We start from the raw sequence: 26,436 nt of genomic DNA on the forward strand, positions 1-26,436 counted from the left end.
GTATCTTTTCGTCACACATGACCACGCTCCGTTGGGCTTTATCTCGTCAAACATGTCCTAACAGAACTTATCTTGATCTCCACATACAGAGCCATGCTGGAGTACTACCAGATGCTAGGAGTCCAGAAAAATGCTTCGCAAGACGACATCAAAAAGGCGTAAGTGTGTCTTATTTCCTCCCCAGTGTTATGGTTAAATGTCGCCCACTCAGAGGCTGTAATAGGTTAATTATATCCCCCTCTAGCTGTGTAAACTGACAGGAGAGGCAGAGCAGAGAGGCTGCAATGCAGAAAGTTTCCACTCTTCTTCCTCTAACCTTGCTTTGAAATACCTTCCCTTATACTCACCCTCTGAACACACCACGACATTTGCTCTCAGGTGTCTCTGTGGGCTTTAAAGAGTCCTCTCCTGCTGATGGTCAGGTGTATATCAGTATGTAGTGTCTCTACTTTAAAGAGTCCTCTCCTGCTGATGTTCAGGTGTATATCAGTATGTAGTGTCTCTACTTTAAAGAGTCCTCTCCTGCTGATGTTCAGGTGTATATCAGTGTGTAGTGTCTCTACTTTAAAGAGTCCTCTCCTGCTGATGTTCAGGTGTATATCAGTATGTAGTGTCTCTACTTTAAAGAGTCCTCTCCTGCTGATGTTCAGGTGTATATCAGTATGTAGTGTCTCTACTTTAAAGAGTCCTCTCCTGCTGATGTTCAGGTGTATATCAGTATGTAGTGTCTCTACTTTAAAGAGTCCTCTCCTGCTGATGTTCAGGTGTATATCAGTATGTAGTGTCTCTACTTTAAAGAGTCCTCTCCTGCTGATGTTCAGGTGTATATCAGTATGTAGTGTCTCTACTTTAAAGAGTGCTCTCCTGCTGATGTTCAGGTGTATATCAGTATGTAGTGTCTACTTTAAAGAGTCCTCTCCTGCTGATGTTCAGGTGTATATCAGTATGTAGTGTCTCTTTAAAGAGTCCTCTCCTGCTGATGTTCAGGTGTATATCAGTATGTAGTTTCTCTACTTTAAAGAGTCCTCTCCTGCTGATGTTCAGGTGTATATCAGTATGTAGTGTCTCTTTAAAGAGTCCTCTCCTGCTGATGTTCAGGTGTATATCAGTGTGTAGTGTCTCTACTTTAAAGAGTCCTCTCCTGCTGATGTTCAGGTGTATATCAGTATGTAGTGTCTCTACTTTAAAGAGTCCTCTCCTGCTGATGTTCAGGTGTATATCAGTGTGTAGTGTCTCTACTTTAAAGAGTCCTCTCCTGCTGATGTTCAGGTGTATATCAGTGTGTAGTGTCTCTTTAAAGAGTCCTCTCCTGCTGATGTTCAGGTGTATATCAGTATGTAGTGTCTCTACTTTAAAGAGTCCTCTCCTGCTGATGTTCAGGTGTATATCAGTGTGTAGTGTCTCTACTTTAAAGAGTCCTCTCCTGCTGATGTTCAGGTGTATATCAGTGTGTAGTGTCTCTTTAAAGAGTCCTCTCCTGCTGATGTTCAGGTGTATATCAGTGTGTAGTGTCTCTACTTTAAAGAGTCCTCTCCTGCTGATGTTCAGGTGTATATCAGTGTGTAGTGTCTCTTTTAAAGAGTCCTCTCCTGCTGATGTTCAGGTGTATATCAGTGTGTAGTGTCTCTTTAAAGAGTCCTCTCCTGCTGATGTTCAGGTGTATATCAGTATGTAGTGTCTCTACTTTAAAGAGTCCTCTCCTGCTGATGTTCAGGTGTATATCAGTATGTAGTGTCTCTACTTTAAAGAGTCCTCTCCTGCTGATGTTCAGGTGTATATCAGTATGTAGTGTCTCTACTTTACAGAGTCCTCTCCTGCTGATGTTCAGGTGTATATCAGTGTGTAGTGTCTCTTTAAAGAGTCCTCTCCTGCTGATGTTCAGGTGTATATCAGTGTGTAGTGGCGGCAAAGTATAAAGACATTTTGACAGGAGAGATTTAGTTTTGCCGGTATTCAAAATATTTGACCAGTCATAGTCCGGTAATTATTTACACTCTAACGGAGAGTCCTAACAGACATGGCGTCAAAAAGGATTAATGTGTGGAAATATTTCGACCTGGTTAGTGAGTGCGGTGTAGAGGTCAAACTATGCCAAATTAAACTTATATATATACATGCTATACCTTGCTATACCCGCAACCTCCGTTCCAGCTGAGAGGGTCTTCTCTACAGCTGGCCTGATCGTGAATCGCCTCCCCACCCGCCTCTCCCCTGAGCATGTAGACATGCTCATATTTTTAAGCAAGAATGAGTAGCCTATTGAACAGCTGCATTCTGTGCTTAGGCCCTGTTGTATGTTTTTGATGTTTTAAGCATGAAAGCTGTAGGCCTATAGCTGTCAAACTGTGATCACCGGTTCAATACATTTGACAAATTCGACTTGGTTTCTATACTTATTTGAACATGTATTTATTTATTTCCAAAAGTTATTGAAAAAAAATTCGACATTTCGGTTAACCGTTTTTGGGGACGTCGAATATTCGAATAAACATTTGCTTTCAAATTCCCATCCCTAACTTGAACATCAGCAGGATATGTCCTCTTATATAATGGCTTCTGCGGCTTTGACTGGTTTCTCACCACAAAGACAGCATTGTTGAACCCATTAACCGGGCTTCAAACAGTCACATGTCACAAATCACAACAAAGACGAGCATCACAAAGACTAGTCACTATAGATCCGACTGTAAGGCGATGAATCCCTGAATTGTTCACGGTGTCACTCTCAGTTTGTGGTCTTCTCCGCTTCATGGCTGTGTTTTTTCGCTGCCTCCGGGCTTAGAAGCAAAACCAGCTGATGCAGCGTAAGCGAGTTCAGGCTGTCTCTGTTATTTCTGCTTGGATGAGGGAAAGGACTGTGTGTGTGTGTGTGTGTGTGTGTGTGTGTGTGTGTGTGTGTGTGTGTGTGTGTGTGTGTGTGTGTGTGTGTGTGTGTGTGTGTGTGTGTGTGTGTGTGTGTGTGTGTGTGTGTGTGTGTGTGTGTGTGTGTGTGTGTGTGTGTGTGTGTGTGTGTGTGTGTGTGTGTGTGTGTGTGTGTGTGTGTGTGTGTGTGTGTGTGTGTGTGTGTGTGTGTGTGTGTGTGTGTGTGTGTGTGTGTGTGTGTGTGTGTGTGTGTGTGTGTGTGTGTGTGTGTGTGTGTGTGTGTGTGTGTGTGTGTGTGTGTGTGTGTGTGTGTGTGCCTGCCTGAAGGGGGTTCCTGTGCTTTTAGTTGCCATCCTAAAAAAAGACTGTTTGTGAAAGAGGGGATGTCTGCAAAAGACTTTTCATTTCCCATATTTGACCCTTGAAATATCAAATTATCTGTATTTATAAAACCGTCCACACAACTGTATTTCTACGGCATACTCATGTGTTCATAGTATATAAAAAACGCCAATAACGGTGTATAATATATTCTTATTTATCTGTATTGTGTCTGTCTGTCTGATCTGCAGTTTGATATTAATACTTTCTATAGTGTCAATACTGTCAGATGGATATATGATATTATATTATTATTCAATGCTATTCAATGTACTTGAATCTAATCTAATCCACATGTGACACATTGGATTTTTCTATATTTTAATATGTTTTTTGTGTCTCAGTTACAGAAAATCGGCGTTGAAGTGGCATCCGGACAAGAACCCTGACAACAAGGACGAAGCGGAGAAAAGGTTCAAAGAGATTTCAGAGGCGTATGAAGTGCTCTCAGACGGTGAGGCTTTGTCATGCTGACGTGTGAATATATGACTTTTTACAATGTTTTTGCTCAACATTAAAGACTGGACGACAACTCTTTACTTTTATTTGTCTTTATTGGGAGTCCTTTAGACTGTTGACTTGTGTAGACAGAATGGCAAAATCAACATGTAAACAACAGCAAAGACATTTCTATTTATCCTTTAGTAGCTGTTGCTTAAGCTCAAAATAAGTTATCAGTAATCAATTGTTAAATAATCCTTATCTTTTTTTTTGCACAAAAATTAGTATTTTGAATTCTCCTAAAATGTTGAGAACGAAACAGAAACCTGTAGTGTTTTATTATTATTACAGTTATAAAGCACACACCCGGTCACAAAAGAGCTACTTTTTTTGTTGACCTTTGAGATCTCGTTGTAAGAAATGATTGCAGAGTTCATGAGTTTAGTTTGACTTTCTTTTGGACGTTTGATAAACTGGGTGTTTTCACAATGTCGAGGAAGGCTGCTTCAGAGCCACTATTTCAAGCATACTACGTCATCGAGTGCCGCCGAAGGACTGTTTCAATGTCCAGCATACTTGGAATTCTACCAAGCCCGGCGTACTTCGTAGCGAGACATTTCAAGGCTGCACATGCTGCACTCCGCGGTCTTAATCCCCACAATGCTTTGCGCACGGACCAATTTCCCCAAATCTGTGGTGGAAAATGTAAGGCGGGGCCTCTCATATGACGCACAGCTGCACACTTGCTCGCCTGTTCCAATCTTCGTTTTCCGAATGCCTGGAAGGATTCTTGCCTCGCTTCTGAAGCAAGTGACTCAGAAGACATGTGCTACCAAGCAAGCATACTTGACATTGAAAAACACCCTCTGTTATCAACATGTGTTCAGACCAAGCCCCCAGGAAGTGCTCCAGACTCTGTGCCCAAAATGTGTTGTGGCCAAACAGCGGTACTACAACCTGACGTCACTGGGCCCAGAAAGACTTTTCCCCATTGACTAACATTGGGAAAGAGACGTCTGTAAATCGGTGGATAATTTTTTTTTAACTAAATAAACTACCCAGTATGAAGTATCTTATAGCCCTTATTAGAATCATTTGGTCCTTAAAGTTGTAAAATGCACTAAAAGCCGAATCTAGATTTATTTCTCTCTCCATTCATTCTAGTAAGCCGAGAGTGGGAGCTTGGGGGGCGGGGCTTAATGGTAGGAGGCGGGGCTTAATGGGCGCATGCTTTGTGAGCGCACATACAGGTTCTTCTGCTCTGACAGCTATGTCGTTGTTCTCGCGTACAGGAGAGAAGCTTTAAAAGTAAGTAGACCAATGGAGTCTCTGAGAAGGTTCAAATGGGTACTTTAATTAAAATGGCGCGGTAATGTTACAAGCAGAAGATGATTCAGAGAGAGGGATGTAAAAAGCTCCCTCTCTGTGGTCGGCCGAGCAGAAGAGAGCCCACAAGCATTCGTCCTTCCCGCTTGCTGGCTGTTCGCCCTTCCTCTCTGGGGGCTGTTGTGACGTAGGGGACTCCCCCCTCGTTCTTCTGTGTCAGATATTGCGTTATACGGAGGATTTCGACATTTTACATTCATTGCTTACTTCCACATGCCTTTTCTCGTCCTTATCTCTTTCATAACTTTATATTTAATACATGTTAACGGCGTCAATAGCCACTTTAATTATACTAATCGACGGTAGTCCCGGATGTCGTCATGAATGATTTTCAGAATAAAAGATTGGTATTGAGAACTTCCGTTTTTTTCCAGAATAAAATAGCATTTAAACTGACGGTATGTTCTAACTAAATTATGACATCAAAACATTGATTTTAATTTCTAACAGTAATCTGTGACGTTTTGCTCTCAAAAGTTAGGCCATTTTGTCCTCATGAGCCAATGGGCAGCTCTCATAGGAAAGAACGAGACCCCGCCTCCCACGCTGCATCCAGTTCTTATTAAACAGCCATGGCTCAGACGCCTTTTAATGACTGTTGAACAGCAGCTTTTAAACAGTCACAGCGATTACATGCAGATGGTCGTAAATTCATTATATAAAGTACTTATTTTTAATTAGATTTGGAAATATGGACACGATATTATGATCAGTCTCACTGAAAAGAAAACATTAAAAAGAGGCGTACCTTCAGCGTGAGGACTTTGTACGGAAGAGGATTAGGGCCATATGTGCATCTGACCAGAAGTGATTTATTTTTATTTTGGAGCACTGACTTTAGAGTTCTGAGAAAAATAGTCATAATATTTTCAGAATTTGGAACTTTTTTCTCAGAATCCCAAGTTGAATCTCCGACTTCTCACTTGAGTCTCACGGTACGTCCACACGGCAGCGTGCGTTGAAGCTTGCCGGTGGGCGTGTCTGGCGTGCGACCACCAACAACCAATCACATTCATCTCCCGCCCCGGACACACAAGCACGCGGTTTGATTGGCTAACGCTTGTACTGGGATATGATTTGATTGGCTTCCGTCGACGCTTCAAAAGTTGAACGTTTCTCAACTTTCAAAGCGACGCAACGGAACATGCAGTTCGGCAAAGCGTGACGTCACGCCATTCAAAGTGAATGGGAAGCGTCTCCGTTGAAGCAACGCACGCTGCCGTGTGGACGGGCCGTCAGACTGCCGACTTTTCCCCCAGAATTCCTGCTGTTTTTCTTCAGAATTACATGTTTTGGCTCATTATGACTTTTTAATCTCAGAATTTCGACTTTAATCTCAGATTTCAGATTTTTTTTCTCCAACTTCAAATCTTTTTCACCAGAATTCTGACTATTTTTTCAGAATTATTTTTTCCCAGAATTCCTTATTTTTCCTTCAGAATTCCATTTTTTTTTGCTCGTAATTATGACTTTTTCTCTCAAAATTCCAAATGTAATCTCAGACTTCTGATTTAAGTCTCAGATTGCCAACTTTTTTCCCAGAATTCAATTTTATTTTTTTCTTAAGAATTCAAAGTTTTTGGCTCATATGACTTTTTAATGTCAGAATTTCGTCTTTAGTCTGACCTCTGACTTTTTTTTCTCCGAATAAAAAGTCAATTTCCTCAGAATTTTGACTGTTTTTCCCAGTATTCCTTATGTTTTATTCATAATTCCATTTTTTTTGCTCATAATATTGCCTTTTTTTCTCAGAATTTCAAGTTTAGTCTCAGACTTCTGATTTTCTTTCCTTCAGAATTTATTTATTTTCCTCAGATTTCACATTTATTTCTCAGAATTCTGACTTTAATCTCAGATCTGCCCCAAAAAACGCACATATGGCCCTTAATCCTTTTCCATACAGTTGTGATGATAACCATTTATTATTTTCTGTTGTCTTTATCTAATCTAAAGTCCTTCTCTTCCCTCAACAGAAGAAAAGAGGAATACTTACGACAGATACGGCAAAGAAGGCCTTTCAGCAGGAGGAAGAGGAGGAGGAAGAGGAGAAGGAGGTGAAGACTTTCAAGATGACTGAATATTCACACAAATCTGCAGTCAATTCTAATATTAAAATCACCGTGCATTTGTATTTTCTTCTGATGGCAGCATTCATTCACTTTAAACGTCTGTTTCTTTTGTGTTTGTTTTTTTACAGGAGGTCATTATAGTCACTTTGGCGGCAGCGGCTTCACATTCCGAAATCCCGACGACGTTTTCAGGGAATTCTTCGGCGGCAGTGATCCGTTTGCGACCTTTTTTGGTGAGTCCCTTTAAATCTGTCGAGGCACTAACGGTACTTCATGTTTCTTTAAAGAGTAGGAAGACGAGTCCTAAGGAAGGGTCAAAACACAGATGAGCTGAGAAGGCTACAGAAATATGGATCATAATATATTATTATTTTGGATTAAGACACCTTGCAGTGTAACAAGTCTTTAAAGTTAGCTCCTTACCCAAAATGTAAATTGTGTTGAAGATCATACATTAAAATCCAGCAATAGCATAAATATTATTCTGAAATCTGCGTCATTTAAATGCTACTAAATATATTTTGATGCTCATACTTCTGTACTTTTTGAATCCTGCCTTACTTATACTTAAGTAAAGAAGTGCCTCTTCCACTACTGCTTATATCCTTATTTAATACAATAAAATAATGAACCTAACGTGAACATTTTCCTTCTCTTTTTACGGCTATTGTATCTGCGTATTCCCAGAGATGTGCAGCATTTTTGCTTTTAGGGTCAACCTTTAAAAGGCATTATCATGCTGCCTGAAGGACTCTTTAAAGTAGAGAAACTACATACTGATATACACCTGAACATCAGCAGGAGAGGACTCTTTAAAGTAGAGACACTACATACTGATATACACCTGAACATCAGCAGGAGAGGACTCTTTAAAGTAGAGACACTACATACTGATATACACCTGAACATCAGCAGGAGAGGACTCTTTAAAGTAGAGACACTACATACTGATATACACCTGAACATCAGCAGGAGAGGACTCTTTAAAGTAGAGACACTACATACTGATATAAACCTGAACATCAGCAGGAGAGGACTCTTTAAAGTAGAGACACTACATACTGATATACACCTGAACATTAACAGGAGAGGACTCTTTAAAGTAGAGACACTACATACTGATATACACCTGAACATCAGCTGGTGAGGACTCTTTAAAGTAGAGACACTACATACTGATATACACCTGAACATCAGCAGGAGAGGACTCTTTAAAGTAGAGACACTACATACTGATATACACCTGAACATCAGCAGGAGAGGACTCTTTAAAGTAGAGACACTACATACTGATATACACCTGAACATCAGCAGGAGAGGACTCTTTAAAGTAGAGACACTACATACTGATATACACCTGAACATCAGCAGGAGAGGACTCTTTAAAGTAGAGACACTACATACTGATATAAACCTGAACATCAGCAGGAGAGGACTCTTTAAAGTAGAGACACTACATACTGATATACACCTGAACATTAACAGGAGAGGACTCTTTAAAGTAGAGACACTACATACTGATATACACCTGAACATCAGCTGGTGAGGACTCTTTAAAGTAGAGACACTACATACTGATATACACCTGAACATCAGCAGGAGAGGACTCTTTAAAGTAGAGACACTACATACTGATATACACCTGAACATCAGCAGGAGAGGACTCTTTAAAGTAGAGACACTACATACTGATATACACCTGAACATTAACAGGAGAGGACTCTTTAAAGCAGAGAGACTACATACTGATATACACCTGAACATCAGCTGGAGAGGACTCTTTAAAGCAGAGACACTACATACTGATATACACCTGAACATCAGCAGGAGAGGACTCTTTAAAGTAGAGACACTACATACTGATATACACCTGAACATCAGCAGGAGAGGACTCTTTAAAGTAGAGACACTACATACTGATATACACCTGAACATCAGCAGGAGAGGACTCTTTAAAGTAGAGACACTACATACTGATATACACCTGAACATCAGCAGGAGAGGACTCTTTAAAGTAGAGACACTACATACTGATATACACCTGAACATCAGCAGGAGAGGACTCTTTAAAGTAGAGATACTACATACTGATATACACCTGAACATCAGCTGGTGAGGACTCTTTAAAGTAGAGACACTACATACTGATATACACCTGAACATCAGCAGGAGAGGACTCTTTAAAGTAGAGACACTACATACTGATATACACCTGAACATTAACAGGAGAGGACTCTTTAAAGCAGAGAGACTACATACTGATATACACCTGAACATCAGCAGGAGAGGACTCTTTAAAGTAGAGACACTACATACTGATATACACCTGAACATCAGCAGGAGAGGACTCTTTAAAGCAGAGACACTACATACTGATATACACCTGAACATCAGCAGGAGAGGACTCTTTAAAGTAGAGACACTACATACTGATATACACCTGAACATCAGCAGGAGAGGACTCTTTAAAGTAGAGAAAGTGTAATACTGTAGATGTATTTTAGCATACTGGGAAAGATAAAGGCTTCTCACTACAAAGACACATTGTTAAAATAAGTCTGACCATTGATCTGTCTTCAACTTTTTTCTCAAAATATCTGACTTTTTTATTACAACACGACTTCCTTTTTGATCGTAACCCAATTAAAAAAAAGACATTTGGAATTTTGTTCTTCTTTTATCTGTCTCTGTAAAGTCCTGCTCTTTCCCTCGACAGAAGTCAAAACTTTATTGTGGATGTGTGTGTGCATGAGTTTTCTGTAAGCTGTGATTGTGTTTATTCTGCGTGTGGGTGCATGTGTGTGTGTGTGTGTGTGTGTGTGTGTGTGTGTGTGTGTGTGTGTGTGTGTGTGTGTGTGTGTGTGTGTGTGTGTGTGTGTGTGTGTGTGTGTGTGTGTGTGTGTGTGTGTGTGTGTGTGTGTGTGTGTGTGTGTGTGTGTGTGTGTGTGTGTGTGTGTGTGTGTGTGTGTGTGTGTGTGTGTGTGTGTGTGTGTGTTGTGTCTGTGTGGGTGTGTGATCTGCCCTGGTTGTCCGGCTGATTGGAGGCATGTGCAGGAGCTCTAAATATGGAGTTCAGATGCAGGCGGAGGATGGATTTGAAACGTCGACATCACTCAACTGGAATGCTTTCAAAAATAGCTTCCGTATTAAAACAAAAGCAGATGTAATAACTGTGTGTGTGTGTGTGTGTGTGTGTGTGTGTGTGTGTGTGTGTGTGTGTGTGTGTGTGTGTGTGTGTGTGTGTGTGTGTGTGTGTGTGTGTGTGTGTGTGTGTGTGTGTGTGTGTGTGTGTGTGTGTGTGTGTGTGTGTGTGTGTGTGTGTGTGTGTGTAAAGTGGCACCAGAAGCTTTAAAATCTGAATCAGAGATCAATCTTTTAAATCCGATTGTTTTCACGTATTGTCGTTGTATTTGTTACCATGGATACGCGGTGTTGCTGTTTACTTTCTTCAGTAAACAAGGCCCTGCTCTTTTTTTTTAAACAGCTGAATGACAACGAGGCTGTCTGCACCCCGAAGTTCAGGATCTATTTCCATCGGGGACATCCTTTTTATTACGCTTAATATTCACGACACAGGATACGTCCGCGTTAATTCCCGCTCTATATTTAGGGCTTTTCCTCGGATCGGAGCTATATATAAAGAAGCGTTTGGGTTTGACCTTTCTTAGCATGGCCGCCGCGGAAAAGAGAAAGTTGTTCAGACGTGTTTTTCAATTCCCCTTCAGCCTCAGAGAGCAGCAGCTGGTGTCGTGGATCTGTCACTCAGAGAGTTTATTATCTGCCAAGAACAGACAGCACACACTCATTCAGACACCAGGAAGCGGACAAGAAGGACATTAGAACGGTTAAAACAAACTCAATGACCTCTAGGAAGATCCTGTTGTCAGGGCAACATGGAGCACATTTTTACAAACCCAATCAATCAACCAAAAGAGCAAAGAATTAATAAAAATAAATTCATAATAATAAAAATAACACATACCAAGTTACATAAACATTTGTTAAGGATAAAAATACAGAAGTGAAGAAACACAAAAATATAATAGACAAAAATATAAAATAAAATATTTGAAATAAAATAAAAATAAGGATAAAATACAAAATAAATAAGAATAAAATCAAACAGAACCCAGGAGACAACACAATGGCGCAGAGATGGCAGGCATAGCAGTTACACATATTATAACATCTGTAGAATAATACTGTTGGAGTTCAATCAGTCATTCCTTCATGGCAATGCATACTAAAGGAGAGGTCAAGACATTTGTAGTGAGCATCAGGCAAAGCAGTTGCATGTGTGTACCAGGGTGTTTGTAATAGTGTCCCTGAAGGAGTGGGGGGGGGGAGATAAAGGTCAAAGGATGTATGGGCTTTGGGGATCTTTAGCAGGATGTGTGTAGCTGACCGGGTGTTGTGTGTGGGGGGTGGGTGGAGTTGCAGTAATTGCGTGAGGTAGAAGGGCAGGTGGAAGGGCAGGTGGAAGGGCAGGTGGAAGCAGGCCTCAGCTACAGCAGCACAGGGCAGGTGGAAGCAGGCCTCAGCTACAGCAGCACAGGGCAGGTGGAAGCAGGCCTCAGCTACAGCAGAGCAGAGCAGGTGGAAGCAGGCCTCAGCTACAGCAGAGCAAAGCAGGTGGAAGCAGGCCTCAACTAGAGCAGAGCAGAGCAGGTGGAAGCAGGCCTCAGCTACAGCAGAGCAAAGCAGGTGGAAGCAGGCCTCAGCTACAGCAGAGCAGAGCAGGTGGAAGCAGGCCTCAGCTACAGCAGAGCAGGTGGAAGCAGGTGGAAGCAGGCCTCAGCTACAGCAGAGCAGAGCAGGGCAAGTGGAAGCAGGCCTCAGCTACAGCAGAGCAGAGCAGGTGGAAGCAGGCCTCAGCTACAGCAGAGCAGAGCAGGTGGAAGCAGGCCTCAGCTACAGCAGAGCAGGGCAAGTGGAAGCAGGCCTCAGCTACAGCAGAGCAGAGCAGGTGGAAGCAGGCCTCAGCTACAGCAGAGCAGAGCAGGTGGAAGCAGGCCTCAGCTACAGCAGAGCAGGTGGAAGCAGGCCTCAGCTACAGCAGCGCAGGGCAGGTGGAAGCAGGCCTCAGCTACAGCAGAGCAGGTGGAAGCAGGCCTCAGCTACAGCAGAGCAGAGCAGGGCAAGTGGAAGCAGGCCTCAGCTACAGCAGAGCAGAGCAGGTGGAAGCAGGCCTCAGCTACAGCAGAGCAGGGCAGGGCAGGTGGAAGCAGGCCTCAGCCAACGTTGCGTGGAAGTCGGAAACAGTACCGAAGGAGTGGCAGACCGGGGGGGTGGTTCCCCTTTTTAAAAAGGGGGATCAGAGGGTAGGTGCCAATTACAGAGGAATCACACTACTCAGCCTCCCCGGGAAAGTTTACTCTAAGGTACTCGACAGGAGGGTCATGCCGATTGTGGAACCTCAGATTGAGGAGGAACAATGCGGATTCCGTCCTGGTCGTGGAACGACGGATCAGCTTTTTACTCTCGCAAGGATCCTGGAGGGGGCCTGGGAGTACGCTCATCCAGTCTACATGTGTTTTGTAGACTTGGAGAAGGCGTATGACCGGGTTCCCAGGGAGTCACTGTGGGAGGTGCTGCGGGAGTATGGGGTGAGGGGTGAGGGGGTCTCTACTCAGAGCCATCCAATCTCTGTACTCCCAAAGAGAGAGCTGTGTCCGGGTCCTCGGCAGTAAGTCGGACCCATTTCAGGTGAGGGTTGGCCTCCGCCAGGGCTGCAATTTGTCACCAATCCTGTTTGTAATATACATGGATTGGATTTCGAGGTAGGGTGGCTGGTGTCTCCCTTAGGGATAAGGTGAGAAGTTCAGTCATCTGGGAGGGACTCGGAGTTGAGGTGGTTCGGGCTCCTAGTTAGGATGCCACCTAGTTAGGAAGCCACCTGGGCGCCTCCCTAGGGAGGTGTTCCAGGCACGTCCAGCTGGGAAGAGACCAAGGGGTAGACCTAAAACCAGGTGGAGGGATTATATCTCTTCTCTGGCCTGGGAGCGCCTTGGGACCCCCCAGTCAGAGCTGGTTGATGGGAAAGGAACGTTTGGGTCTCTGCTGGAACTGATACATCGAGACCCGACCACGGATAAGCGGGAGAAGATGGATGGATGTAAATGTGGCAATTTAGTTTGTTTGTTCTTATGATGTTCAAATCAAAAATAAGTTTGTTAGAAAAATCTCACTGGTCCCCGGCTTGAGCTTCAATATCGGGATCCATGTTTTTTCTCTCAAAATTAAGACTTTTTCTCAAAAATCTAAACTTTTTCAGAAATGATCATGCTTGTCATATGTCTCTCTCCATAGAGGCTGAATCATCATGTTAATCACATAGCTATCATATGCCTCAAACAGTCCTGATGCTCTTCTAGGTAATCACACATCCTGTCATGTTCACAGCTACAGTTGATACCTTTGATATAGGGCTGTGCGATTATGGCAAAAATCATAATCACGATTATTTTTGGTCAATAATTGATATTACGATTATTAAATACGATTATTCATTGACTTTGAAAACATCCATTTATTGAAGTTTAAAACAAATACAAATAATAATTTGAACAGTCTCTTTTTAACTGTTGATTACCCTGAACGTATAATTTAACTGAAAAACCAATACAAACATTTATAAAAAATGATAGATTTGTATTAACATTTAAATAAATAATATCACAAATAATGAATACCAATAAACAAGATAAAAAAATATTTTGGAGCGCACTTCCACAAGCTACTAAATATATATATATATGATAAATACAAATAAATTAGATCAAATATGTTGCAACCTAGCAAAGCAAAATAATTGTTTTATTCGATTATGATGTTTTGGTAATTGTGGCAGGCCAAAATCGTAATTGCGATTAAAATAGGATTAATTGCACAGCCCTACTTTGATATCATGTTGCTCTCATGTTGGAAGAGGACATTCAGGACTTCCCTCACTACAGGGAAGGGAAACCCCCAAAAGCATAAAAGCACCTCTCAAAACCTCTGTGATGTATACTCTCTCCCCTCTACAGCTGATGATCCCTTTATTGATAATTTCGGTGGAGGTCACAGTCACCACAGAGGTCAAACCCAGGGGTCACTCTTCGGATTTGGGAGTTTTCCAGCCTTTGGGCCTGGCATCTCAGGGTTCGATCCAGGTGCGTTCACACACAAAAATTACATTATACTGGATTTTCCCTGAATTGAATGTACTTTTTAAATTATTCTTACGCTGCTACGGACAGTCTTGCACTAATGTACTTCTCAAAGATATTGAAGTGACTGTTATTTTGTATATATTGATTGTTGTGCTTTTATTTAGGTCTTTTTGTCGATTTAAATTGACCGTTTTCTTGCTGATTATGTGCAGGTTTTGGCTCATTTGGAAACATGGGCGGAGGATTCGCTTCTTTCTCTTCTTCATCTTTCGGAGGAGGAGGAGGAGGAGGAGGAATGATTGGAATGGTTGGAGGAGGAGGAGGAGGAATGGGGGGAGGAGGAGGGATGGGAGGAGGAAACTTTAAATCTGTGTCGACCTCTACCAAGTTCATCAACGGCAGAAAAATTACTACGAAACGGTACTGAAATATTCCATCCGCCTCTTGGCTTTTATTTTATACCGTGTTCCTGTTTCACTTTGTTTAAAGGTCCCATGTCATGGCCATCTCCACTGATCATAACTCCATTGTTGAGGTCTACTAGAATAGATTTATACTTTGCAATTTTCCAAACTCACATTGATTTCTCAAACAGCTTCTCTGTATAGTATGTGTATTCAGCAGTATTCACTCTCTCCACTAAACAGCTCGCTGCAGCTCCCCTCCCTTCCTCCCTGTGAGCACAGTGTGCTCTGATTGGTTGGTACGAATCGCGCTGAGCTCTGTGGAGGTGTGGTTTCCTTGTTTAGCGATACACAGCGAAACACAGCCAACCTGAGCACACACAAAGTCACAGCCGAAGTAAAAACAATAAGTGTGTCTTGATATTGAGTCAGAAAAAGGTTGATAAACGCAGAGAGAATGGGTCTGCAGAGAGAATGGGTCTGCAGAGAGAAAGGGTCTGCAGAGAGAATGGGTCTGCAGAGAGAATGGGTCTGCAGAGAGAAAGGGTCTGCAGAGAGAATGGGTCTGCAGAGAGAATGGGTCTGCAGAGAGAACGGGTCTGCAGAGAGGATGGGTCTGCAGAGAGAATGGGTCTGCAGAGAGGATGGGTCTGCAGAGAGGATGGGTCTGCAGAGAGAATGGGTCTGCAGAGAGAATGGGTCTGCAGAGAGAATGGGTCTGCAGAGAGATCCCAACTGTCTGTTATCAGCCTGCAGCAGGGAGGAGAGATCAGCAGAGCTGGCTGCACTGAGTGTGTGTGTGAGGAAGTCCGTGGATTGGTCAATTTGGACCAATCAGCGGGGGCTTAACGTAACGGCTCCGCGGACGTGACGTAACGTAACGGCTCCACGGATTGGCCCATTTAGTTCCGGGTACGTGCTTTCGTAAGCACGTACCCGGAAGAATCAAATGGATGATGACGTTTCACCAACGAGGCGTTTTGGGGAGGTCTTCTCTGTTTTAGAGTTTTACTCTCTACAGGGTGTACTTTATGGGTTTTGACTCTGCAGACCGTTTACATGCAGAACAACCTTCATAACACACAAGGGGACGGGTGATAACCGGAAAAGCATGACATGGGAGCTTTAATGCTTGGAAATTGCTTCCCAGGTTTAGGACTCACCCCTCCATCATTTCCCAAACTATATGTTTTTTAGGACCCTCTTCCTCAGCCTCACTTCCTCATCTGTCATTTTGTTTTTTCCAGGATTGTGGAGAACGGCCAGGAGCGGGTAGAAGTGGTGGAGGACGGTCAGATAAAGTCTCTCACAGTAAATGGTAAGGAGACGCTCCTAAGACTGGATAACAAGTAGAAATGTCCACCATTTGACCAACGACTGGATCAAAAACTCTCCCAGTGACTCTGTTTTGTTCCCGGCGTCTCGGTCTCTCCTGCTTTTAATTCCAGAAGAAAGCTTTTTGTTCTCATCTTAGTTGAGCTTTAAAGGAGGCGAGAGACATGTTCACAGTATTTGTATATTTGTATTTATTCCATCGTTAAGGGGGGGACCATGTGGATTTGTGTTTACTACAATAATCTTCTTTTTAATAATTTAATTGTACTTTTTATTTCACAAAGCACAAAGCTTAGATAGCCTTCTATATTTCTCCTTTGGGTGGATATTGTGTTTGCTGGAAAACAAGATGCTGTACTTTTTAGACTTTCTTTCTTTACCAATTTAACAAAGTGAATGATAGAAGCTTCGCCCTAACGTCACAGCTGTTTCATGTTCACGCGTGTGTAATTTGAATGACTTGGAGTATTAATAAATTAATACATTTGTTTGTGTACTTGAGAAAACCCACAGAGTGTGTTGTGCATGGTTCCAGGAGGCTGCTTTCTAGTTTTCACTGTTTTCAACACTGCACATTGTTTCCGGACAAACAGGGGAATTTTCATTCTTTGTATAAAAAAAATAAAAAAACACAAAACCAGAAGTTCACATTTTGGTCAATAAACTTCAGGAAAGTGTTCTGCAGTCACCGGGTGTCTGTGTGATGATTTTTGGCTTGAATGTTTTTTCTTATCATCTAATCACCTCAGGTGTGTTTACGGAAGAGGGCCACGAGAGAAACGTTCTTTTTTAAATGTGAGATTTGAGAAACTTTTTTTTCTTTTCTTTCTGGGAATAAGTCAGAATGTTGAGCTTCAAAAAAAGTATTAATTATTTTTTTTGCATTTTCTCAACAAAATAAATTCATGAAAGTCAGAATTCTTGGATTAGAAGAAAAAAAAGATTCCGGAAAAAAGTTCTAGGAATTCTGAGGAAAAAATTGGGAATTCTGAGAATTTTGACAAAAGATTTTGTAAAAAATTAAAAATAGTTCTATTTTTTTCTCAGAATTATGATTTTAATCTCAGATGATTTTTTTTCAACTCAGACCTCAGTTTTTGTTTCACACATGGCCCTCTTCTGTGTGTGTGTGTGTGTGTGTGTGTGTGTGTGTGTGTGTGTGTGTGTGTGTGTGTGTGTGTGTGTGTGTGTGTGTGTGTGTGTGTGTGTGTGTGTGTGTGTGTGTGTGTGTGTGTGTGTGTGTGTGTGTGTGTGTGTGTGTGTGTGTGTGTGTGTGTGTGTGTGTGTGTGTGTGTGTGTGTGTGTGTGTGTGTGTGTGTGTGTTCGTGCCTGATCACATTTTTAAAAACCTGCTTCACAACAAAACCGCAATAAAGGAATCACAATGGCTGCACTCTTCCACGCAGTGACCCATCCAACATGTCACAGTGTGTGCACTAAGTTAACCCACTAATGCCTGGTTAGTGACTCACTCCTGGTGTGTGTGCTTTCACTAAAATAACTCCATTTCTGTAAGAATTCATTTTGTTTTCAGCAAAGACACACCTTAAAACCCTGAGGCGTTTTTTCCTCTGTGTGGTAGGTATGCTGTTACTTTTATGCTCCAGGTGAAAATGAAACTTACTCGCCCTTTATTTCTCTTTTTGCCCCTCCCTTAACAACGTTTTTATGGAGCGCTGATAAGTGCAGCTTTGCAGAAAACGCCCTTAAACAACCCGAGACATTCAGCCAAGATAACGTCTCAACACTTATCTAGTTCTTCAGACTTTATTCTTAAGTTTGAGCTCGGAAAATCCCCCAAAATGACATTTAATTACATATAAAGTTCTTGAATGTACTATGTAGTCTAGATTACGTAACTAAGCACAATTACTCAAATATTGTACTTAAATGCAACACTACTACCTTCAAATGTCACATAAATGTTAAAATGACATTAAATGACATCGAAAGCGCTTGAATGTACTATCTAGGTGTCCTTTTAAACACTATGTCTAGAAGAGGTGGGAAGTAACTAAGTACAAATACTCAAGTACAATTTTTAGTTATTTAAGTACAATTCTTACATGCTACTTCATGCAACACTATAACATACAAATGTCACATACATTTAATTACACACACATAAAGGCCATTTTTCTGTACTTATTAATATACTTTAAGTACATTCATCTGATAATACCTCTGCTTCTACCAGTTACATCTGTGTGTGTGTGTGTGTGTGTGTGTGTGTGTGTACAGAGAAGTTTGTGTTTCTGCAGGAATGTGCTTGGGGCTATATTTATTTACACAAGACTCGCTGCATATTTTTCTAAGAGACAAGTCAGGGGTGTGTGTGGGGTTGACTATTTTGAATATATTCGTTTCCTTCCTTCAATTTAATATATTTATAACCCTGTTCTGATTGGCTGTACTGTTGCTAGGTAGGTATCAGCCCTGTCTCTATTGGTTTCTTTCTGTCAGTGTGTGTTTATTTTTAAATTAATAGATAGCAACAAGCTGCATTATCTTATTACGGATTATATGATGATTTTAGGATCTACACACGGATGCCGGCATTTGATTTCAACGTAGTGTGACGCATGCGCAGTTGGGTAGGTGTTGCGGGAGAAGCTATTTATGGTGCAACAGCGCCCTCGAGTGGACAATCATAGGAATTAAGTAATCAGGATTAAAAACAAAAGGTACCTGTATTTCTTTACAGTTAAGTAAATAAATCAGATTACTGTTACTTTACTAAACAATGTGATTTAATAGCAGGAAAGAAGTACATTTTTAACATACTATCATATATAACGCAGCATATGTACACATGTAAACACTTTAAGAGCAGTAGGTCAAATATAAATACTGTGTTTGCTTTTATTTCACGCATTAAACTAAAGCAGTGACTCTACTCTTATCACCTAAATTGAATCTGTATATTGCTTTTATTTGCTGGTATTCTTATGTTCACAGTTATACCAACAGATTTGATAAAAAATGATATGGATGATCTTAATGCATGTGCTGTAGTAAACAAACACAAAAAATAACATGTTCTGTTTCTAGTTAAAGGAGAACTCAGAGGACACTGTTCCTAAATATCTTGGTTTCTTCTTTTCTAAGGTCACATTGCTCTGTTGTCTTACATAATAAGTACAAAAAACACCGTAGTGATTTTTTTTTTGTCTGCATTGCATTTTATATCTAAGTAATCCAAAGTAACGGCAACTAGTAACTAGTCATTTTAATGCATTAATTGCTTGAAGTCCTCCAAAAGGAGTGGTGTAGTACCCTCTCTTGGCCACCAGGGGTCACTGCTTGTTCACTAAAGGCAGAATGACATCATCCGTCTGAAGGCTAATTTCCTCAATAGGAATTACAAATACTGGACAAATGTGTAGAAAGACTGACCACATGACAAGGTACACGCATGGAAACACGATATTTCTTTTGATTGTCTGATAGGGGAACCTTCATTTCCTTTATTTTAATCATAAAAGTGATTAATGATCATTTAATTGCCATAAAAGTGGATGAAATTGGCTTATTGGAAAGGAAGTCCTGCAGTCTTTTCCCAAATATAATATGACACACACTGTGATTTCCTGTCCCTGAGTTTAATGTTATGAAAGATAGTTAGCGTGAAGCCGCCGGACACTTTATGAACCATGGAAAATATAATTTGTGCTTTTATATCTGCATTGTTTCTGAAAATAATAAAATAAAATATTTAAATTAGCCACAAATATTGAAGTGCAGGAGCTTGGAGACACACACAAACTTCTGATTTGATCTACGACACCACAACTGTTATAAGAATAAATGAGCAGCCACTGTCGAACACACACACACACACACACACACACACACACACTGGATGTCTCTAATACATATGTAAAGATACACACACACACACTGAACGTCTCTACCACACACAATACACACACTCACACAAACACTGGATGTCTCTACCACACACAATACACTCACACACACACACAGGATGTCTCTAATACATAAAGACACACGCAAAAACAAACTCTGAATGTCTCTACCACACACACACACACACACACACACACATAATCCAGCTCCCCTGATTGGACCCTGGATGAATGCCGGTTGGGATTAGTCGTTTCTTTCAGAGAAAAGCCACCAATTGTCCCGTGTTCTGTCGGGTCCTCTGGGTGCTGCTCTCTCCTCGCAAAGGGGTCAATTTAAAAAAAGCTGATGTGCAAACTCTGAGATATAAAGAAGCCTGGGACTAAAGCAACATAAATCACCTGTTTTGCAGCAGGAAAATAAAGCACTTACGGCAGCCTATTCCAACCTTAACACACTCCAAACTGCTTTCCGTACAAAGGAATCGACTCGGGTCAAAATGGAGGTCCTGTGGTAATAAGATATTCAAAGACAATTGTCTCCGTTCAGACTTGAAGACATGCTGCGTACAAAAACCCTCCTCCTGAAAGCCTAATTCAAATAGCCACCCCCTAGGAAATGTCACAAAGAAAATGTGAAGGATAGTGTTGCAGTAATCCTCCGCTTGGTTTTACAATCTGCATTAATGTCGAGGTGCTCCCACAGGTGTGAGGCGATATGTATATTTATATATAATAGGATTGGGGAGTGGCTGATTACACAAAATAAGGTAACGGGGAAAAAAACTCTTTTTCGAGATGCATTTTGTGTAAAAATAGCTCAGACTGTTAATACATGGAGTGGAGTAGAGGTACAAAGTCGCATAAAATGGAAAAACTAAGTAGAAATACCCCAAATTGCACAGTTCTTGAGGAAATGTACTTCCCACCATGTCTCTAATGCGTGGTGTGTTTAAGGCCACTCTGATTTTTAAACGTGCTTCATGTGAGCATCTGGCCTCCTTTATCCTCCCTCCTCCGCCTTAATTACGCAACACAATGGAGATGAGATCTGCCTGTAATCTCGCAGAATAATAACCCCCCCCCCTCCTCTTCCTCCTCTTCCTCTTCTATACCAAGCCTGCCACTAATTCAATATAAATGTAAATTACCTGGAGAAAAGAATAACAGAATCTCATTTTATTTACACGACTAATCACAATAAAGTCAGGCGGAGGAAATATGAGTGAAATATACGGTCTGCGTATTTTAAAATGTTTATACTATCTCATGTTGTTTACATCCATACGGCTTTTTGTACTTTCTGTAATGGATTTTATTCACACGTCAGAGGCTGAAGAAAACACAAATACATGTTGGTTTGAAGTACATTCAATCAAGTGTTTTACTCAGAGGTGGGAGAAGGACTCCGATCCTGTTCTGAGTAAAAGTAGAAGTACTCAGATCTTGTTCTTGAGTAAAAGTAGAAGTACTCAGATCTTGTTCTTGAATAAAAGTAGAAGTACTCAGATCTTGTACTTGAGTAAAAGTAGAAGTACTCAGATTTTGTACTTGAGTAAAAGTAGAAGTACTCAGATCTTGTACTTGAGTAAAAGTAGAAGTACTCAGATCTTGTACTTGAGTAAAAGTAGAAGTACTCAGATCTTGTTCTTGAGTAAAAGTAGAAGTACTCAGGTCTTGTACTTGAGTAAAAGTAGAAGTACTCAGATCTTGTTCTTGAGTAAAAGTAGAAGTACTCAGATCTTGTACTTGAGTAAAAGTAGAAGTACCAGTGTTACAGTAAAAGTCCTGCATTCAAAATGTTCCCCAAGTGAAAGTATAAAAGTATTCTCATCAAAATATAGTGAAAGTAGCGACAGTAAAAGTAGTCGTTGTGCAGATTGGTCCATTTCAGAATAATAGATATGATATGTTTTATAATGATTGATCATGAAAGTGTTCTCAAAGCTGGTAAAGGAGCAGCTAGTCTGAATGACTTTGTATACTGCAGGGTAGCTGGTGGATTTACTCCAGGTGGAACTAAAGTCTGATTTAACACTTGATTAGATTTCACATCATTCATCCACATCTGAGAAGTAACTAAAGGTATTAAATACATGTAGGGGAGGAAAAGTACACCATGTACCTCTGAACTGTAGAGGAGTAGAAGTACACCATGTACCTCTGAACTGTAGAGGAGTAGAAGTACACCATGTACCTCTGAACTGTAGAGGAGTAGAAGTACACCATGTACCTCTGAACTGTAGAGAGTAGAAGTACACAGTAGCACACCATGAACATACTCAGGTACAGACCCTCATAATTGTACTTGACTCTGTTCTAACCCCTCTTTTCTCTCAGACGTTGCAGCAGAAGACCCCGTAGAGGAAGAGCTTCCTCGCCGCAGACAGAACTCACTTCCTGGTCATCATCAGCGCTGCCTGAGGACCAATCAGAACCCGTCTGAGGAAGAGGAGGAACACGGCCTGCAGAGCCTGGGACTCTCCAGAGGTACAAAGCTATCTTTTACATCGTCTTGATCTTGAATCTCAGGATCCATGTATCTGTGATCCTCTCCAGAATGGAAGGAGTCATCACATACAGAGCATCAACTAGTTCCTGAACAGTGTCCTTCACATGCTGATATCCAAGAGAGGGAGTTACACAGTCCCAAGATGGAGGAATAGAAAGCAGTATTCAATGTTTACTTCAGATTAGCTCCACGTCAGAAATGATCATGCTTGTCATATGTCTCTCTCCATAGAGGCTGAATCATCATGTTAATCACATAGCTATCATATGCCTCAAACAGTCCTGATGCTCTTCTAGGTAATCACACATGTCAAATAGTGTGTTCATTTTCTGCTTCTTTAAACTAGTTAACTATCTAAGGCAAACATTTTAACGTAGTAAGCCTCTCTTCCTCTTACAAGTTAACTATTAAGGTGAAAAGAGGCTTCAACTAGTTAACTAGTGAGTGATGTTGGATATCTCTAGTTAAGTATTGCAGAGAAATGGATGTGATGTGAATGAGAAAGTAGTTTGCTAATTTCCTGCTTCTTTTAACTAGTTAACATGTCAGAGTTTTTGCAGCTCACTACGTAACTTAAGGCTTTTAATGTAAGACTTTTAGTGCCAATAGTTTATCAAAAAGCGGACTAGTTTGGACCTGGCATAACTAGTAAAGATTATGTGGGAAGTAGCTAGATACAAGTGCCACTACTTGTTGAAAAGAGAGACTAGTGTAACTAAACTAGTGTGAACAAATGTCTAACAAGTGCTAACTAGTGCAGTCTGTCTGATATCAAGGATATGGAATAAATACAGCTTTCCACCCCCCCCCCCCCCCCTCTTCCTCCTCTTCCTCCTCTTCCTCCCACTAACACTGCATGGCTGATTAATCTCACAGGGTCTCCTGTAAAGAGCTTTAAGCAGCGCAGCTAATTGTCTTCTTTGTGTCTGACGTTCGCACAAAGCCCCGTGACGAAGAGTGGCTCGTTTGATTGGCAGGTGTTAAACACAGAGAGGCGAAGTGTTCATTAGGCGGCTCTGTTCTCAGCTGTTTTAACCGACAGAGGTCAAAGGTCACCCTCTGTTTTCCCCTCACCGGGTCACAAAGTCTCGAGCTAAAAAAGCAGAGCAATTATCTGCAACAAACAGAGACTGAATGGCTGCTAAGTGCTGAGACCTTCAATGTGGAGGAAAACACTTCCTGCTGAGGACGCTCAGTATGTAGTGTCTCTACTTTAAAGAGTCCTCTCCTGCTGATGTTCAGGTGTATATCAGTATGTAGTGTCTCTACTTTAAAGAGTCCTCTCCTGCTGATGTTCAGGTGTATATCAGTATGTAGGGTCTCTACTTTAAAGAGTCCTCTCCTGCCGATCATCAGGTGTATATCAGTATGTAGTGTCTCTACTTTAAAGAGTCCTCACCTGCTGATGTTCAGGTGTATATCAGTATGTAGTGTCTCTACTTTAAAGAGTCCTCACCTGCTGATGTTCAGGTGTATATCAGTATGTAGTGTCTCTACTTTAAAGAGTCCTCTCCGGCTGATGTTCAGGTGTATATCAGTATGTAGTGTCTCTACTTTAAAGAGTCCTCACCTGCTGATGTTCAGGTGTATATCAGTATGTAGTGTCTCTACTTTAAAGAGTCCTCTCCGGCTGATGTTCAGGTGTATATCAGTATATAGTGTCTCTACTTTAAAGAGTCCTCTCCTGCTGATGTTCAGGTGTATATCAGTATGTTGTGTCTCTACTTCAAAGAGTCCTCTCCTGCTGATGTTCAGGTGTATATCAGTATGTAGTGTCTCTACTTTAAAGAGTCCTCTCCTGCTGATGTTCAGGTGTATATCAGTATGTAGTGTCTCTACTTTAAAGAGTCCTCTCCTGCTGATGTTCAGGTGTATATCAGTATGCCGTGTCTCTACTTTAAAGAGTCCTCTCCTGCTGATGTTCAGGTGTACATCAGTATGTAGTGTCTCTACTTTAAAGAGTCCTCTCCTGCTGATGTTCAGGTGTATATCAGTATGTAATGTCTCTACTTTAAAGAGTCCTCTCCTGCTGATGTTCAGGTGTACATCAGTATGTAGTGTCTCTACTTTAAAGAGTCCTCTCCTGCTGATGTTCAGGTGTATATCAGTATGTAGTGTCTCTACTTTAAAGAGTCCTCTCCTGCTGATGTTCAGGTGTATATCAGTATGTAGTGTCTCTACTTTAAAGAGTCCTCTCCTGCTGATGTTCAGGTGTATATCAGTATGTAGTGTCTCTACTTTAAAGAGTCCTCTCCTGGCCCTAACCCTAACCCTTGTTTTCTCTTCCAGGACACATGGACTCAAAGAGGAAGAAACTGTGGCTAAAGGAGGCGGAGTCCAAAAAGAAAAGGGCTCCTCGACACTTCCCTCGGTTCAATGGATTCGGTACTTTCTATTAATCATGCTGATTTCAACGAAACGTGGCATTAGCTCACCTTTGAAATGCATCATTGAACCCACTGTATCCCCTCCTGTGTGTCAGCTGCAGTGCAGAGGATCACTCGCTGCCCAAAACACTTTTTAGTAGCTAAGGCTTTGTTGTTCTGTGGATTCAGCTTTTTAATTCATCTCCTATGATCGGACGTTTCCAATTTTTTTGTAGCATAATGTCGAGTTGAAAAGAGTTCAGGTGGAGAGAGAGTTATCGGAGAGGATGAGAGCAGGTCAAGATATTTAGTGCATCCTTTTTAAACATAGTGCTGCAGATAGCTGTGGACCACAATGTCCATGTTCATCCCTCTAAAAAAAGACCTCCATTTCCCAACTTCGCCTTCATTTCCAGATCAAAGCCGTTTCATAAACAGATTTTAAACAACTGGATTAATTTAGGTGTTGAGTTATATGCTGCTGACTATTGGGAAGTCAAATGTTCTATTTAGAGACTTCTTAACGGCTTTTCTGTGTCGTTTTAAACACAAATTGTTGTTGTTTGGGACACTTAAAGGTGGGGTAGGTCATTTTGGAGAAACCAGCTCGAGTGCGCTGGACTTTGAAAATACACAACCGGAACAAATCTGCCTCTTCCTCACAGAGCCCCTCCTCCAACACACACGAACGCACACATGACCAATGAGGGCACGAGATAAGTTTGTGCACAGATGCAAGGCTGACAGGCAGGTAGGCCATCCAGTTACTTTAGCCGGCTCAGATGATTGGTCGTGCTTTCTACAGCGCTACGGCTTCCACTGATGACATTTTTTTAATGTATTTGTTCTCAAAGCACTTCAGATATTCATTGCTATCTGGATGTTCAGAGCATTCCATGGAATATAACAAAAAGTGTATCTCGAGCCGGTTTCTCAAACTTACCTACCCCACCTTTAACCACACTATTACTAATATATGTCTTCAATGTTAGCAGGATTAGTTAGCCGTCAGTGTTTCTGATAACAAAAGAACACTTTTTAGTAATTCTTGTCTAAATGGTTTCTCCGTGGTCAGAAATGTATGATTTGACACCAAGAACCTTCAAATAAGGCAAACAAAGACATTTCCAAGCCATCATTGTTGGCCATCTTGGATTTCTGACGAGCTTTTTCAAAACCTCACAGGAGTCCATGTGCCAATTTCAATCCTTGTGTCCGCTTTTGAAAGACTTCCCTGTTACACTCAGTTATCTGCAGCACTAATGGAGACGAGGAGGGAGAGGGATGTGAAAGCAGAATGAAAGCCCCTTCGTCATTGCACAACAATCAAAGCATTGCTGTTCCAGTTTGTTTTTGCACATGTTCTGTTCAACAATCGACGCTCTGGCAGCAGCATTATCAACTCCAGCTTTTATACCCTCTCCAGATGTGTTATTTCCCGTCTCTGTGGGACTCTTTGTTGATTCTGACACACGTTGACCTTGTAGGTGTTTTTGTAAAAGATTTAAATTTCAGGTTATTTGTCCGTGACCGCTCGTTGTCATGAAAACTGTAAGTGGAAATGTCCGAGAAATGTTTCTATGGACTCCTACCAATAAATGCTTAAAGGAAAACATGTCCATGTATGAGATCTTACTTTTTTAATCTGAAATGTTTCCAA

At 41.3% G+C, this 26,436-nt stretch overlaps 1 protein-coding gene across 1 annotated transcript; it reads left to right on the forward strand.

Annotated features, from left to right (window-relative positions):
* Positions 1-26,393, forward strand: dnajb6b (DnaJ heat shock protein family (Hsp40) member B6b). Its single transcript, XM_079661005.1, has 9 exons — positions 1-158; positions 3,588-3,697; positions 7,044-7,124; positions 7,268-7,372; positions 14,168-14,293; positions 14,506-14,713; positions 15,945-16,015; positions 22,239-22,388; positions 24,700-26,393. Exons 1-9 carry the CDS (start codon positions 94-96, stop codon positions 24,807-24,809), a joined length of 1,026 nt encoding a protein of 341 aa, XP_079517131.1. The 5' UTR covers positions 1-93; the 3' UTR covers positions 24,810-26,393.
* The last annotated feature ends 43 nt before the right edge of the window (positions 26,394-26,436 follow it).

The sequence above is a fragment of the Notothenia rossii genome, assembly GCF_949606895.1.
Source record: "Notothenia rossii genome assembly, chromosome: 12".
In the NCBI taxonomy this organism is placed as follows: Eukaryota; Metazoa; Chordata; class Actinopteri; order Perciformes; family Nototheniidae; genus Notothenia; species Notothenia rossii.